Below are 16109 nucleotides of genomic sequence, written 5' to 3'. Positions count from 1 at the left end.
AACAGTAACTAGTCCTCATGATCTTCCTTGGTAACTGCATTCTGAAGAGGTGGTTTCCAGGTTCTTGAGAAAGACATTGCTATATGTAAACCTGGGAAGAGGCTTTTAAGCAAAAGCGTTTAAAAAGACTTTTACATATATTTCAAAGAGAGAATTCACAATTCTCAATTTTCTAAAGTAAATGAGAGAGTCTTTCCCCTCCTTTTCTACGTGGGCTTCTTTTTCCCTTTGTATTTATCCTTACATATGTAATGTGAAAATGAAGGGAGAAATTACAGAGTGCTTTCATGAAAGCCAAAGTAAGAGAATATTTTGCAAAGGTTGAGGGAGTAGTACTCCTCTTTAAGGAGGTTATATTCCATTTGTGGGGAAAAACTAACATAACTAAATATGTAAATTTTTAAAATAAATATAAAAATAATAGAGCATTACATGGTTAATTGTGTAGTATAGACTGAAAGTACTATAGAAATTCAGTAGCATGAGGTCATTAAGACCTTAAGTAGTTAGAGAAGGATTTCTGGAAGTGAGGAACTTGGGGGAAACTGAAGGAGAGAAGGAGATTTTGAAGGAGAGATTCAGTTTATATAATTCATATTTTAAATCTCAGTTTAAAACAGATCTTTCATTATTCTCTATAATGAATATAAACAGAATATAAACATTGTAGACCATGATGTTCATAATCCATTGGCCAAAATTCTTCCTTGAGTAGTGTTAATACTTAAGGGAAAGGATGACATCACTTTCCCATGTGACTTTCTATTTTCTATATTCCCTCTTTTAATCACCCCCTTTCAGATGAACAGTTATTTGTTTTATATGTTAATAGCTTCAAGTCTTCTCCAGCTTAAAAGGCACTTTTTTCTCTATGAGACTTGCATGCGTGCCAAGTGACTTCAGTTGTGTCTGACTCTGTTTGACTCTATGGACTGCAGCCTGCCAGGCTCCTCTGTCCATGGGATTCTCCGAGCAAAAATACTGGAGTGGATTGTCATGTCCTCCTCCAGGGAATCTTCCCAACTCAGGGATCAGACCCTAGTCTCCTGCATTGCAGGCAGATCCTTTACCATCTGACCCACCAGGGACGCCTCCCTAGGATATTTACTTGGATTCATTTTCATTTTAAGCTTAACTTGTAAAGATCAGTTTTTTGTGTTTTTTTTTTTTTTCCATTTCTTTGAAAGTACTGTGCAATTAACCCTGGTGTTAAGGAGACAAAATTAAATTTTTTTTTTTTTTGGCTTTTAGTTATCTTTGTGTGTTGTGGTTCCTAAGACCACCCTCAGGTTTGATCACTCACTGGAAGGACTCATAGGACTCAGCATACAGTCATAAGCATGACTATGACTCTTACAGAGGAAGGATGGAAAGCAAAATCAGCAAAAGGAAAAAACTCTGTGGTGATGCCTGGAGGAAACCAAGCACATGTTTTCAAGTATCCTCTCCCAGTAAAGTCAAATGGGACACAATTCCCCCAGCAATAAATTCTGACTACATGTGTGAAATGTCATCTACTAAGGAAGCTTAATAGAGACTCAGTGCCCACAGTTTTTATTGGAACTGACCCATGTAGATATTTCTGTCTGGCATATACCAAAACTCTAGACTCGTATTGTCTACGGAAATGGTTTAGGTGCAGTAAGCCACTTCTGTCATTTAGGGAATTGTGGAAACCCTCCTGAATCTAACATCCCAGGGACCAGTCAAGTGTCAGCATTCAACCCATAGACCTTTTTGATGATTGCAAACTCAGGCCTGATGTGTTAACCCTTTTCTGTACACCTTGTTTTTTGTTTTTTTAAATCCAGTGATTTGCAGGTAAAATCAAGAGTTGGCACATCAAGTAACTCTTTTAAATATATTACAGGTATGCACCAGAATCACTGACAGAGAGCAAGTTTTCTGTGGCTTCAGATGTTTGGAGCTTTGGCGTGGTTCTCTATGAACTTTTCACATATATTGAGAAGAGTAAAAGCCCACCAGCGGTCAGTATGCTTTTTGTTTACTTTCAATTTTTTTTTTTTACATGAGAAAAGCTTTTCCAAAGAGTAATAGTAAACTTAGGGTTATTTTAGAGTTCCTATTGGTTATTTATAACACAAAAAGCAACAGAATAACCCCCAAACTAACTCATTAAATTAACTTGAGGTTTTGAAAGGTGGGGATTGTAGTACTGTTTAATATAGTCTGTTAATATTATTTTTAGTAAAGCTAGTAAACTCATTCATCCCAGGAATTACTGCAAATGTTAAACTTTTTAAAGTAATTTTTTTTCTATTCATTGTATAATTTTAATATAGGACAGTATATAAAAGAAAATGAAAGTAATCTCTAATTCAGCTACTCAGAGGTAATCACTTTAATACTGTATATGTTTTCTTTCAGGATTCTTTTAATTTTATATGTAAAAATTAAATTTTATTAAAAAGTTTTATTTATAAAATAACTCATACTGTACAGTTTGCTTTCCTACTTTTTCATTACAGATTATAACATGGACATTTTCCTATGTTAATAAATATCTACTGCAAACATGACTTCTAATTTCTTGGTGGTGTTTAAACATACGGACCTAGTTTCTGGACAATCATTTTCCGTTTTTCATCCTTATAACATTCATTGAACATAGTGGCTATCCTTATATATAAATATTTATGTTTATCGCTGGTTGTCATCTTAGAGTGAAAATGTAATTATATGTGAAACATTATGAGCTCTTATATATACAAGATTTTGATAATTTCAAAATGCTTTCCAGGAAATCTCTATCTCAATTAGACTCTCAGTAGCTGTGCATAGGGGTGTATATTTTATCATTTGTCAGTGTCGACTGTTACATTTCCACGCAGTTTTGCCAAATTGATGGGAGAGAAGTTGTACCGATTTGATTTTAATTTGCATTTCTGCCTTTAGTGTGATTGAGTACATATTTATTGGGTATTTGGGGTATGTGCACGTGTGCATTGTATCCTCGTGTACTTTGCCCATTTTTATATTGGCAATTTTTCTTACCAATATACAAGAGTCTTCTGTATTTAAATAAATGTGTTCATTGTAAATATTCCTCTACCTTATGGTTCAGACTTTAATCTTATGAAATTTAAACATATGAACATCTCTCCATTGCATTTATGCTTTAATACTCATTCTGCATTTTTTAAATGACCTCTTCTACATTCAACTTTTTATTTCAACTGAAATGTGATATGATATGTTAAACAAAGTGTGTTTTTAGTTCACTGGTTTTGAATTCTTCTCAGGGGATTTGTGTTGAGGGTGTTAAAGTTACAGAAATGGCATTATAGAGGTTCCACATTTAACAATCTTTTATGAAGTATGACTGAAAAGGAAGTTTTTAAAGTTAAAATAGTCTTGTTTTTAAAAGTTTCAAGGTAAAGAAACATACATACATGGGATTTTTCCCATTTACTGGAAGAAATTGAGAATTCTGCTTCAAATTAAATGTACCAAAAATATGTCATTGAAAAGTGGGTTTGTGTTTCAGGAATTTATGCGTATGATTGGCAATGACAAACAAGGACAGATGATTGTGTTTCATTTGATAGAACTCCTGAAGAATAATGGAAGATTACCAAGACCAGATGGATGCCCAGATGAGGTAACAAAAATTTTTTTTATCCACAGTAATCATGCATTTTCTTTCTCTTTTTACCCAAGGATTTCAGGTCAGTTTATGCAGTTCACTGAACTTTTAGATAAATAGCATAAACATGACTGTGGATGTAGGTATAACCATGACATATGCCTTTATGAAAAAATTAAGTGGGAGTTCCGAGTTCATGTCTTCACCAATTAAAAAATGGCGCTTTGTGTTCATTGTAATTTTGGTTTATTTTCCCTTTTACAGATTTATGTGATTATGACAGAATGCTGGAACAATAATGTAAGCCAGCGCCCCTCTTTCAGAGACCTAGCAGTTCGAGTTGATCAAATAAGGGACAACATGACTGGATGAAAGAAATGAACTTCACCCTGAGACCAGAATAGACTTGCAGAACAAAGTTTTGTATTTCCCATTGCTGTGGACTGTTGTTACGTATAGCATTATGATGTATATCACAATACTAGCCAGCAAAAGTGTGGAAATACCTGCTTAAAACTTTGGAAGTTTAGTGAATTTTTCTTCATGAGGATACCATCCAAACACATTGATGAAAAGTCCTTAGCAAAGAGTTTTGTAAAATATTTCGGGAACCTGATCAGTCAGTTAACATCACTTTTCTTTGGCAAAAAAGAAAATTAGACATTTTTCAACTAAGAATTATGAGAGATTAAAAAATTGTAAATTTTAAATATATACAGAATATGTATGTACAGTTTTTACCATAGTGAATGTATGACACCTTGGCATCTTGTGTGATGTTTTACACAAGGGCTGGTATTCATAAATAATGTTTTATAATTTTTCCATAGTTGATCTATGATAACTTCACTCTATAGACAAATTAAGATACTCAGATAATTGAATATGCACCTTTTTGTCCTTGCGCATCTATGTCACTGGCCAGCAATATAAGCAGGTGTGTACTTTAGCTTGTTGTTCTGTGTACTGTAAATATTTTTCAAAGCAAAGGGAACAAATGTTTAGTTTTATTTGTATAGGGAATTTTCCTGACCCTCTAGAATACGTTTTGAAATGGAACAAGTTTACAAAGATTAACACAATATATTTTCTTATTTGTCTCCCTTGTATCTGTTTGTGGCACCTATGTATTTTAAATAGAGAACTATCTCCAGATTTTTTCTAAGACCACCGTGAACAGTTTTCTTTTAAAATTTTGAGATTACAAATGCCAGGAATATTGTCATCCCTTGAGCTGTTGGTTGCCCATAAGATCCCTGGGACCTATGGTCATGCGTTAAATTTAAGTGTAAGCTGTAATATGGATTTTGTTTTTCATATATATAAGCCTGCTAAGATGCACAGTGGGTTAGGAATTTTTTTCTTAAGAATGTATATTTTAGGGATTTCAGAAATCTATTGTAGTCATAAAAGAGATCTTTTTTGTTGTTGTTAGATTCTTATATACAAGGGAGAAATTAAATTGATTTTTTAAAATGCTTATTAATTTTATTCAAAAATGCCAGTATAAAATTCTTAATGTATATCTTGAAGAAAAATGAGTGTTTTCAATTAAGTATAAAGGGTTGTTTATTATTATTGTCATTTTAGTGCTACTCCATTTTAGACATCATACCTAAAATATGGTGGGTTTTTTTTGTGTGTGTGTGTTATTTATACAAAGTTTAAAATACTTGGAATTTTGGTTAGAAAGAAAATAGTTCATTTTCAATGCTATATGCTGCTTTTTTTTTTTTTTTAACTTAAAGACTAGGTTATCTTTCTAACTTTTGGAGGTGGTTTTTAAATGCATATTATATAAGGAAAAATAATGCCTCACACATAAAGTTTGAGTTTTTTTGTTGGAAGGAAAGGGAAGAAATGCTTTTTATGTTATCTTTATAAAGTATTTGGGCTTCCTTCATAGCTCAGTTGGTAAAAAATCTGCCTGCAATGCAGAAGACACCAGTTCGATCCCTGGGTTGGGAAGATCCCCTGGAGAAGGGAAAGGCTACCCACTTCAGTATTCTGGCCTGGAGAATTCCATGGACAGTAACAATGGGGTTGCAAAGAGTCAGACACGACTGAGTGACCTTCACTTCCTTTAAAACATTTTACCAAATGTAGTTACCAAACACACAAATCTTCTAAAATTATAATATATTAGATTTTAAAAGATTTCTAGTAAATATTTTGATGAAAATTGACTATAATTTTTATTTAATTTGTAAAAAGACTCCTCCAGGATCTGTATATGTAATGTTAATGCACTTAAGAGATCTTCCGTTCTGCTACTTTTTGAGTCAAAAATAGCATATCATATATGTTTGATTTCAGATTATTGTACTAAAACTTAGGTACCTGAAGTAGATTCTTAAAGGTCAATAACATTTTGTTTATAAAAATAAGGATGTTAACTAGATTTCTTTTAAAATAATTTTTCTTTTAATGCTTCAGTTTTTAGTTTTAGGAGAAAATTCCATATATCTAAAGTTTTTAGGAGAAAATTCCATATATCTAAAGTTTTTAGATGGAATGACTGCTTTATTGTAAAATTCTAAGTTTTCAAGAGAATTATTGTTCATTGAGTGTTTATGATGTTTTAAATTTTGATTCAGACCTTACATAAAAGGAAAGTAAACTTGCCGCTGTTCAGTTGATTATGCATAAGACACAGGTAAGTAAGTATTGTCTGAGTTAATGCCAGACAGCTTCTTCAAATTAATATTCTTCAGAAATGAGGATAAAGATTTTCTTTAAAATCTGCGATTCTGTAAATATTCCAGTATTTTTAGTTATACAATCTTTATATAAATAATTCCCTATATCCATGGCTACCTACTTTGGGAAACAGTCACTTTTTCATGTTATTTATATATGCTTCTGGTAGCACTATAATTTGCTATGGAAGAGTGCTTTTTTTTATAACCCAAGACTTCTGCTTTAAAATCAAGTGAAATTTTTCTCACAACCATAACTTGATATTTCAATTTTATTTAAACAATTTTGTTATGGACATTAGAAGATACTGCAGTTTTATACATGGGGACTCATTTTTGGGGTGGCATGATGTGGTCAGATTGAGACTGTGTTATTTTCATCGTTGTGCCTTTAGCATGTTCCTACAAAATTGAAATACTGATGTAATAAATAATTCAGAAGTGAGTGATCACACCATCATGATTATCTGGGTCATGAAGATCTTTTTGGTACAGTTCTTCTGTGTATTCTTGCCACCTCTTCTTAATATCGTCTGCTTCTATAAGGTCCATACCGTTTCTGTCCTTTATTGAGCCCATCTTTGCATGAAAATTTCCCTTGCTATCTCTAATTTTCTTGAAGAGATCTCTAGTCTTTCCCATTCTATTGTTTTTCTCTATTTCTTTGGATTGAGGAAGGCTTTCTTATCTCTCCTTGCTATTCTTTGGAACTCTGCATTCAGATGCTTATATCTTTCCTTTTCTCCTTTGTTTTTCTCTCTTCTTTTCACAGCTATTTGTAAGGCCTCCTCAGACAGCCATTTCGCTTTTTTGCATTTGTTTTTCTTGGGGATGGTCTTGATCCCAGTCTCCTGTACAATGTCACGAACCTCATTCCATAGTTCATCAGGCACTCTGTCTATCAGATCTAGTCCCTTAAATCTGTTTCTCACTTCCACTGTATAATCATAAGGGATTTTATTTAGGTAATACCTGAATGGTCTAGTGGTTTTCCCTACTTTCTTCAATTTAAGTCTGAATTTGGCAATAAGGAATTCATGATCTGAGCCACAGTCAGCTCCCAGTCTTGTTTTTGCTGACTGTATAGAGCTTCTCCATCTTTGGCTGCATAGAATATAATCAATCTGAGTAATACTCCATTGTGTATATGTACCACAGCTTTCTTATCCATTCATCTGCTGATGGACAGTCTAGCTTCGATGCAGGATACAGGATGCTTGGGGCTCGTGCACTGGGATGACCCAGAGGGATGGTATGGGGAGAGAGGTAGGAGGGGGGTTCAGGATTGGGAACATGTGTACACCTGTGGCAGATTCATGCTGATGTATGGCAAAACCAATACAATATTAAAAAAAAAAAAAAAGAATATAATCAATCTGATTTCAGTGTTGGCCATCTGGTGATGTCCATGTGTAGAGTCTTCTCTTGTGTTGTTGGAATAGGGTGTTTGCTATGACAAGTGCATTCTCTTGGCAAAACTCTATTAGCCTTTGCTTCATTCTGTGCTCCAAGGCCAAATTTGCCTTTTACTCCAGATGTTTCTCAGAGAAGGCAATGGCACCCCACTCTAGTACTCTTGCCTGGAAAATCCCATGGAATGGAGGAGCCTGGGAGGCTGCAGTCCATGGGGCTGCTAAGAGTCAGACATGACTGAGTGACTTTACTCTCACTTTTCACTTTCATGCATTGGAGAAGGAAATGGCAACCCACTCCAGTGTTCTTGCCTGGAGAAACCTAGGGACTGGGGAGCCTGGTGGGCTGCCATCTGTGGGGTCACACAGAGTCGGACACGACTGAAGCAACTTAGCAGCAGCAGCCAGATGTTTCTTGACTTCCTACTTTTGCATTCCAGTCCCCTATAATGAAAAGGACATCTTTTTTGGGTGTTAGATCTAAAAGGTCTTATAGGTCTTCCTAGAACCATTCAACTTCAGCTTCTTCAGCGTCATATTACATACCTAAATATTAAAATATTTTCTAAATTACCAATTTTGTTTCACTTCATTACAGTATGTTCATCTTAGGTTAAAATGTTAATAATTTCTGTTGTGTTTGTGCCAGATGTTATTGCATAGTACAGGGCCTAAATATTTTTCTTTTCCAGTCTTACAAATTTATAAGGAAAAGCCTTATCTCTAAATGAAACATCAATCAATATTAATGTTTCTTAAAGTTTTTAATGAGCATTTTCTATTATAATGCCTTTCTTTGCATAGCAAATTGCTTAACATCTTAGTTTGAACTGTAATAGATTTATGAAATCATTAAAAGAGTTCTAGGAGTCCCTGTTCCAGTTATCCATAGCATTAGATTTTGTGAACAATTATGTTTTTAATAACTGTGCCGGGAAGAACTCTTAATAGATGCTATTTATTGAGGTCAAGCATGTCACCTCTGAGCAATGTGAACGGAAAGTAGCATAGCTTTTAGGTCTGACTACAGGTAAATAGCATTAATAAATGGTGCGAAGTGGTAAGGAAAAGGCACATAGCAAGACATTGTAGAGGCAGCTGGATAGGAACTTATTAGTTGCAGATGATAAGACATTATCAGATTCAAGTATACTGAAGACACAAATGAAAGTATGCAACAGAAAGTTTTATCAGTTATCCTTTCAAGAACATAGTTGAAAATGTTTGGGTGCTTCCCACACACAACGAGATAATTAAGTAGGTAGTATTTTTAATGAAAAAGTTTGAGTATTTCAAACTCTTGGAAAAATATGAATCTCAAAGCATGAGTTTTCTAGTAGTATTGAATATAAGCTTGTGAGTTGGACTTTATTAACTGAAACTAAAAACATTAGCAAAAAAATCATAGACACTATAGAAAATAGAAATAAAATGAGAAATACAAACCTAAACACATAAACTTAACAATTATTAAAATACTTGAAATTTTTTCAACTTCAACAACTTGAAATACACACGATACTTTATTCTTCTGCATAATTTGTTGAAGATTGCTGTAAACCTTTATAACTATCCCAAATTTTAAGTATATGAGAACATAATTTATTTTATTTCCTTAGTAACATTTAAGTTGTTGGATTAATTTTGGTTGAAGAAGAAGGAAAAGAAAGTTGTTTGCAGAATCTTGATTCTTAAGAACAAGTAACTGAATTCTCCAACAATACTGATTAAAATACTTTTAATCTTCATAACCCAGGTAGCTAAGCCCTTGACTGCAAGCTGCAGGTAGCCCAGATCTAAATGAAAAATCTAATGTAGTTCCTGTTGAATGGTAGAAATTATTGTCTACTGTTCACAAAGCATTTTTTTTAAAAAATAGTCACTATTTCCCACAAATTCTGCCAGAATATTGTTTTCTTTCTTTCCTTCTTTAAAAAATGTTTTAAATACTTGTTTCTATCAGTAAGTTTGAGTACAGCATGAATCCCCTGGTACCACTTCTTTTCCTTTCTGTTATTAGTTTTGTAACATTATAATGTAACTTACTGAATAGGAATTCTTGATAATATAGTAAGGGTATTGGTGATTTAAAAAATTGAAACAAAATCTTACCTTTTTATTGAAGGACTTTGAGAAACGTTGAATTGTAAACCCTGAGTATATCATTATAATTCCTTAAGGTGGCCCCATTTACTTTCCAAATTACTATAAAAGAGGAATAAAACTCCAAAAACTGAGATTACTGTAGAGGACAATCTTTTTCCTAATAATGATTTGGAAATCTGAGACCTAAGGAGCAACATATGTGGTAAGGGAGAAAGGAGATTTATAGATTCTGTCAGATCTCAAACTTGCATTTAATGGGAATTTTTTGTAACATCTTGAATTTCTCTTATTTTAGGATTACTATAATAAATGTAGAAGGTGTTGACTTTAAAAAAAAACTGCACAATGTGAGAGTTATGAGTTAAATTTTGTTTGGGGCAAAATGAGGACCCAGGAAACAGCATCTCAGACAGCTCTAAGAAATTGTTCCACAGAGGCAGGGGGGAAGAAGGTCAGTATATATGTGATTTTGGTGAAGGGGGATACATGCAGATCAAGCACATTTTTTTTTTTTTTTAGAAAGTTTCTGCTAGTCATGAGCAGTTGACATCATGAAGGATTTTAGTGCTTTCCTAGATAGGAGATTCAAGAATTGGGCTCATAAAATCTGCTCCCAAAAATATCTAACTGAAGACCTGTCCTGCCAGTTTTCCCCTCACACAGTGTGCCTCATTTCTGCTCTCCATCCTAAACTCCTTTACGGAGTGTTGAAAATAAGCAGCTGCAGCAGCACATGATTTAGTCTTTGTAGAAGTAGATGGCAAATGCCAATTTCTAGTTGACAAAGGTTAGAGGATGAGTAGCTCAGTCAAATGCCAAAGTATTATGGCTCTAGCAGTTACCTAGGCCATTTTTTTACAGCTGCTCCAACGTGGGCACTTAATTTTCAGATTCTTAGTAGAGTCATTTTTCTTTTCTAAATTTAAAAAACAAAAGATCATATCCATATTGTATACCCTATCAGACCTTCCTACATATACACTCACCAATACTGACACATGCAGGCTCCCTGTGACTTTAAATTTGCATCAGATAATTCAAATTAATGGTTGCAGTAATGAAGACATCACCTCTTGATAAAATCCTAAATCCCTTTCATGTGTTGAGAATAAAGAGTAGATATGCAGTTATGGATATAGACAAAAGAGTTCTGAGTAATCTTATGTGAGGGTCAATCCTGATGGTATTTCAGCTTATAATTCCCTGTTAAATAAACATACAGACAAAACGAAGAGATTTAAACTTTCAGTTCTGCTGCAACTTTCAGATACCAGCCCTAATCATGATGGTTTTAGGGAATCTAGTTTGGTGTGGCCCCAAGTATAAAGGATCCATAGAAAGAATATCTTGGGCCTGGGCCTAATATGAGAGTTGGAATTTCATATATAAACTTCTTTTTAGAGCATGCTTTTTCACCAGAATTGATAGCAACTCTCAGGGGTGAACAGTGACCAAAAACCCCTTACTTTTTAATGTATAAAGCACAGAAATACAGTACATAAGTAGATAGGCAGTAATATAAAATTCTCATGGTGGAAGAGACTAGGAGAAAATGACTAAAAAGTTTTTTGTAGATATTGGGGATAATGCAAAGAATGTTGAGAAACACTGCTCTTAAGTGTACTCATGTAGACATGGGCCAAACCAGTACTACCTGAGAAATGCCTTCAGTAAGAAAGGGAAGATATGTCAGTGTGAGAACACTGAGTGTATTGGATCTTTAAGCATGCATGCATTCATGCTAAGTTGCTTCAGTCGTGTCCAACTCTGTGCAACCCCATGGACAGCAGCCCACCAGTCTCCTCTGTCCATGGAATTCTCTAGGCAGGAGTACTGGAGTGGGTTGCCATGTTCTTCTCCAAAATATACTAAATAGTTTATCTGAACTAAGAAAAATTAGTTGGTAAAGTCACCTAATTTTAATCTCTCTAGAATTTAGTTTTCCTTCATAGATGGAAAAATCGAAGCTTCTTCAATGGAGCACCTCCATCAGAACCATTTTGTTGTCTTTGATTTTACATTTCACAATAAATCAGTTAAGATATAATTGTCTCAAAAAACTTAGAGTATCTTAATGATATGCAGTGTATTAGCAGTTTTTCTTCTTGATCATAAAAGGAGATAATAAAGATATTAAAACCATGGCATATTACTGTATATTAAAGGCAGAATAGGGACTCCCCTGGTGCTCCAGTGGCTAAGACTCTCTGCTCCCAATGCAGGGGACCTAGGGTGCTCCATAGTCAGGAAACTAGATCCCACAGGCTGCAAATGAGTTCTCAGGTCACAGCGAAAGATCCTATAGGCCACAACTAAAAGATTCTGCATGTCCCAACAGAGACCAAAGATCCCACGTGCTGCAACTAAGACCCGGTACAGCCAAAATTTAAAAAAAAACAACATTCAGAAAACTAAGATCATGGCATCTGGTCCCATCACTTCATGGGAAATAGATGGGGAAACAGTGACATTATTTTCTTAGGCTCCAGAATCACTGCAGATGGTGACTACAGCCATGAAATTAAAAGATGCTTGCTCCTTGGAGGAAAAGCTATGACTGGCCTAGACAGCATATTAAAAAGCAGAGACATTAGTTTGCCAACACAGGTCTGTCTAGTCAAAGCTATGGTTTTTCCAGTAGTCATGTATGGATGTGAGAGTTGGACTATAAAGAAAGCTGAGCACCAAAGAACTGATGCTTTTGAAGTATGATGTTGGAGAAGACGCTTGAGAGTCCCTTGGACTGCAAGGAGATCCAACCAGTCCATCCTAAAGGAGATTAGTCCTGAATATTCATTGGAAGGACTGATGCTGAAGCTGAAACTCCAATTCTTTGGCCACATGATGCAAAGAACTGACTCATTGGAAAGACCCTGATGCTGGGAAAGATTGAAGGTGGGAAGAGAAGGGGATGACAGAGGATGAGATGGTTGGATGGCATCAGTTTGATGGACATGAGTTTGAGTAAGCTCCAGGAGTTGGTGGTGGACAGGGAAGCCTGGTGTGCTACAGTTCATGGGGTTGCAAAGAGTCGGGCAAGACTGAGCGACTGAACTGAACAGCCAAAATAAATAGTAAAAATAAAATATTGAAAAACAGAATATCTACACAGAAATAGTAAAGAAACTAACAACACCAAATGAAGATCATATCTATTCTATGAAATTTACCTAGAAGTCAAAGCATTCATCTTTGAAAAATGCTACAGCTTTTTACATTCTATGATATCCATTGTAATGGTTGTGATGTTATTTAATGTGGTTTTCATTTGCATTTCACTAATGATTAATGATCTTTTCTAAATGACTTAATTGGAGGCCAGTTACTTTACAATATTCTGGTAGTTTTTGCCATACATTGGCATGAATCAGCCATGGGTGTACGTTTGTCCCCCTGTCCTCAACCCCCCTCCCACCTCCCTCCCCATCCCATCCCTCTGGGTTGTCCCAGTGCACTGGCTGAGTGCTGTTACATGCACTGAACTTGGACTGGTCATCTATCTCACATATGGTAATATACATGTTTTAATGCTATTCTCTCAAATCTTCCTACCCTTGCCTTCTCCCACAGGGTCCAAAAGTCTGTTCTTCACATCTGTGTCTCTTCTGCTGTCTTGCATATAAGGTCATCATTACCATCTTTCTAAATTTCATATATATGCATTAATTAATATAAGGTATTGTTTTTCTTCCTGACTTATAGGCTCCAGTTTTATCCACCTCATGATCTTAAGTATCTTTTAATATGTAATTTTATTGGTCACTTGTTTATCTTTGGAGAAATGTCTATTTAAGTCCTTTGTCCATTTTAAGATTGGGTTCATTTTTTTAGTTATAAAAGTTCTTTCTATTTTCTGGATATTAACCCCTTATCACATATTTAATTTTAGATATTATTCCCATTCTGTGGATTGCCATTTTATTCTGTTCATTGTATCCTCTTATGCACAAAAGTTTAAAATTTTGATATTTTCCAGTTTATCTACTTTTACTTTCAGTGTCATATTCCAGAAATCATTGTCAAATCCATTGTCAGAAAAAAACACTGGGAAAAAACTTCATAAGTGTTTTATACTTTTAACATTTAGGTCTTTGATCCATAATTTTTCTATATGTTGAAAGATAGTATCTTATCTATCTATCTATCTATTTATTTATTGCATCTATTTATTTATTTTTAGCATGTAGATTTCTAGTTTTTCCAGCACCACTTCTTGAAAAGAGTATCTTCTACTGAATGACTTTGGGATACCTTTGTTGAAACATGTTTGACTGTATACATTAGAGTTTATTTCTGAGTTCTCTATTATATGCTATTAGTTTATATGTTTGTCTTTATGCCAGTATCACACTGTTCTGGTTACTGTAGCTTTTATTGTAAGTTTTGCAGTCATGAAGTGTGAGACTTCCAATTTTGTTGTTCTTTGTACAAATTGTTTTGCCTATTTGGTGTCACTTGAAACTGCATATGAGGTTTAGAATGGGTTTTCTGTTTCTGGGGAAAAAATCATGAGGATTTTGAATGGCATTACATTAAATCTGTAGACTGTATTTAGGGTACAGGTAGGGCTTCCCTGGTGGCTCAGATGGTAAAGAATCTGCCTGTAATGCAGGAGACCCAGGTTCAATCCCTGGATTGGGAAGATCCCCTGGAGAAGGAAATGGCTACCCACTCAAGTATTCTTACCTGGAGAATTCCATGGATGGAGGAGCCTAGCACGCTACAGTCCGTGAGGATGCAGAGTCTGACACAACTGAGCAACTAACACTTCATTTCATTTCCAGTAGCCTCTTAGATAGTTATCTCATTTTATCCACACAACTCTATGAGGTAGATACCATTATTTTTCTTGCTTTAAATATGTATACACTGACATTTAGCAAGATACAATAAATTTAGAAAGTGGAGAAATAAGGGATGTTAGAGTTTGAATTTAGGCAGTCTGACTCCAAGAGTTTGCCTGAGTTTATAATCGCTTCACTATGCTGCCTTTCACAGCTTTGGTAGCATACATATAAAGCAGCAATAAACTAGCAAAGCTTTCTTCAGTGATCCATGATTATATTTCTCAGATGGCAAGATGACAAAATCATTTCAGTTTCCAGTGAAAATTATTTGAACATATTAGTTGGACTGTCACTTTGTCCCTCAATAAAAAAAAAAAAAACCCTAAAAGTGCACAACAGTTTGATAAAATGTAGAAAACAAGTCTTTGTAGAAAGAACAATGTAAGTGATAATAATGCCTTTTGCTAGATGATGAGAGAAAGTTGAAAGTAAATGAACTTAAAAAAAAAAAAGCTTGGGAAGGTACAATATGACTGTGAGCTGAATAGGAAGGAGCAGGTAGGTGTAGGAGCTGCCAGGAGGGTGAACACAAGGTTTCATGTTCACCAGAACGCAGGGCAAAAGCAGTGACCTCATAGGCGCCTAGGCCAGACTTACCTGCTGATCTGTTGTTCAACAGTGGTCTGGGAAAGCAGGGACGGCTGTGACTCTCCCTGGGATAATAAAAACTGGTGTTGGAAATATCAGGGAATGTTCATCTACCAGAACTCTTGGGGGAGACAAGTATTTTGCTTGGGTCTGTAGTACCAAGATAACATCCTGCAGGCTCCAGTGCTGGAAACACTGCCTAACTGGTTCAACCACCATTCATTCCCTCAAAGTATGTTGCAGCTTGGACTAGAGAGATGGGGACAGAAATGGAAAGAAGTCGGTATGCTATTGTGGTTTGGATGGAAAGGATAAGAACAAAGCAACTAGATGGAAGGAATTTAAACCAGAATTCCACTTTGGAGATGTTAAATCTGAGATGCCTAATAGATATCGAAGTAGAAGGAAAGCCTAGAAATGTTACACAGGTAGTCATTTAAAATAATGGATATAGTTAAGCTAACTAAGGAAGTGTTAAAGACAGCAAGTAGAGAATCAGGACCTGAGACAATCTTAACATTTAAAGGTTAGATTGAGGATGAAGACTGAGCGAGGAAAGACAAAGAGCAGTCCAGTAGGGTAAGGAAAACAAGAGAATTCATCATTATTTTTACTTCAAGAAATAATGTTCACTTGCTAAGTCATGTCTGACTCTTTACAACCCCATGGACTGCAACACACCAGGCTTCCCTGTCCTTCACTATCTCCAGAGTTTGCTCAAACTCATGTTCATAGAGTCAGTGATGCTATCTAACAATCTCATCCTCTACCACCCCTTTCTCTTTTGCTTTCAGTCTTTCCCAGCATCAGGGTCTTTTCCAATGAGTCTGCTCTTCGCATCAAGTGGCTA

At 35.2% G+C, this 16109-nt stretch overlaps 1 protein-coding gene and 1 long non-coding RNA gene across 3 annotated transcripts in view; both read left to right on the top strand.

The window, feature by feature from the left end:
• Nucleotides 1-5079, top strand: part of JAK2 (Janus kinase 2) — a 117197-nt gene extending 112118 nt beyond the window's left edge. The window contains exons 23-25 of one of the 2 annotated variants that reach the window (XM_040242647.1): nt 1871-1988; nt 3509-3622; nt 3872-5079. In XM_040242647.1, coding sequence (XP_040098581.1) covers nt 1871-1988; nt 3509-3622; nt 3872-3979 — 340 coding nt within the window. In that variant the 3' untranslated portion in view covers nt 3980-5079. The remainder of the gene's footprint in view (nt 1-1870; nt 1989-3508; nt 3623-3871) is intronic. The other variant, XM_040242722.1, reaches the window with a different exon arrangement.
• A 551-nt stretch (nt 5080-5630) lies between these two features.
• LOC120865326 lies at nt 5631-6769 on the top strand. The gene is made up of 2 exons (XR_005721376.1): nt 5631-6049; nt 6080-6769. It is a non-coding gene; the product is annotated as an uncharacterized LOC120865326 (long non-coding RNA).
• Nucleotides 6770-16109: the final 9340 nt, after the last annotated feature.

Source organism: Oryx dammah, unplaced genomic scaffold, assembly GCF_014754425.2.
Source record: "Oryx dammah isolate SB20612 unplaced genomic scaffold, SCBI_Odam_1.1 HiC_scaffold_1, whole genome shotgun sequence".
In the NCBI taxonomy this organism is placed as follows: domain Eukaryota; kingdom Metazoa; phylum Chordata; class Mammalia; order Artiodactyla; family Bovidae; genus Oryx; species Oryx dammah.
The sequence above is the reverse complement of the archived record's forward strand: the minus strand, read 5'-3'. Positions and strand labels throughout refer to the sequence as shown.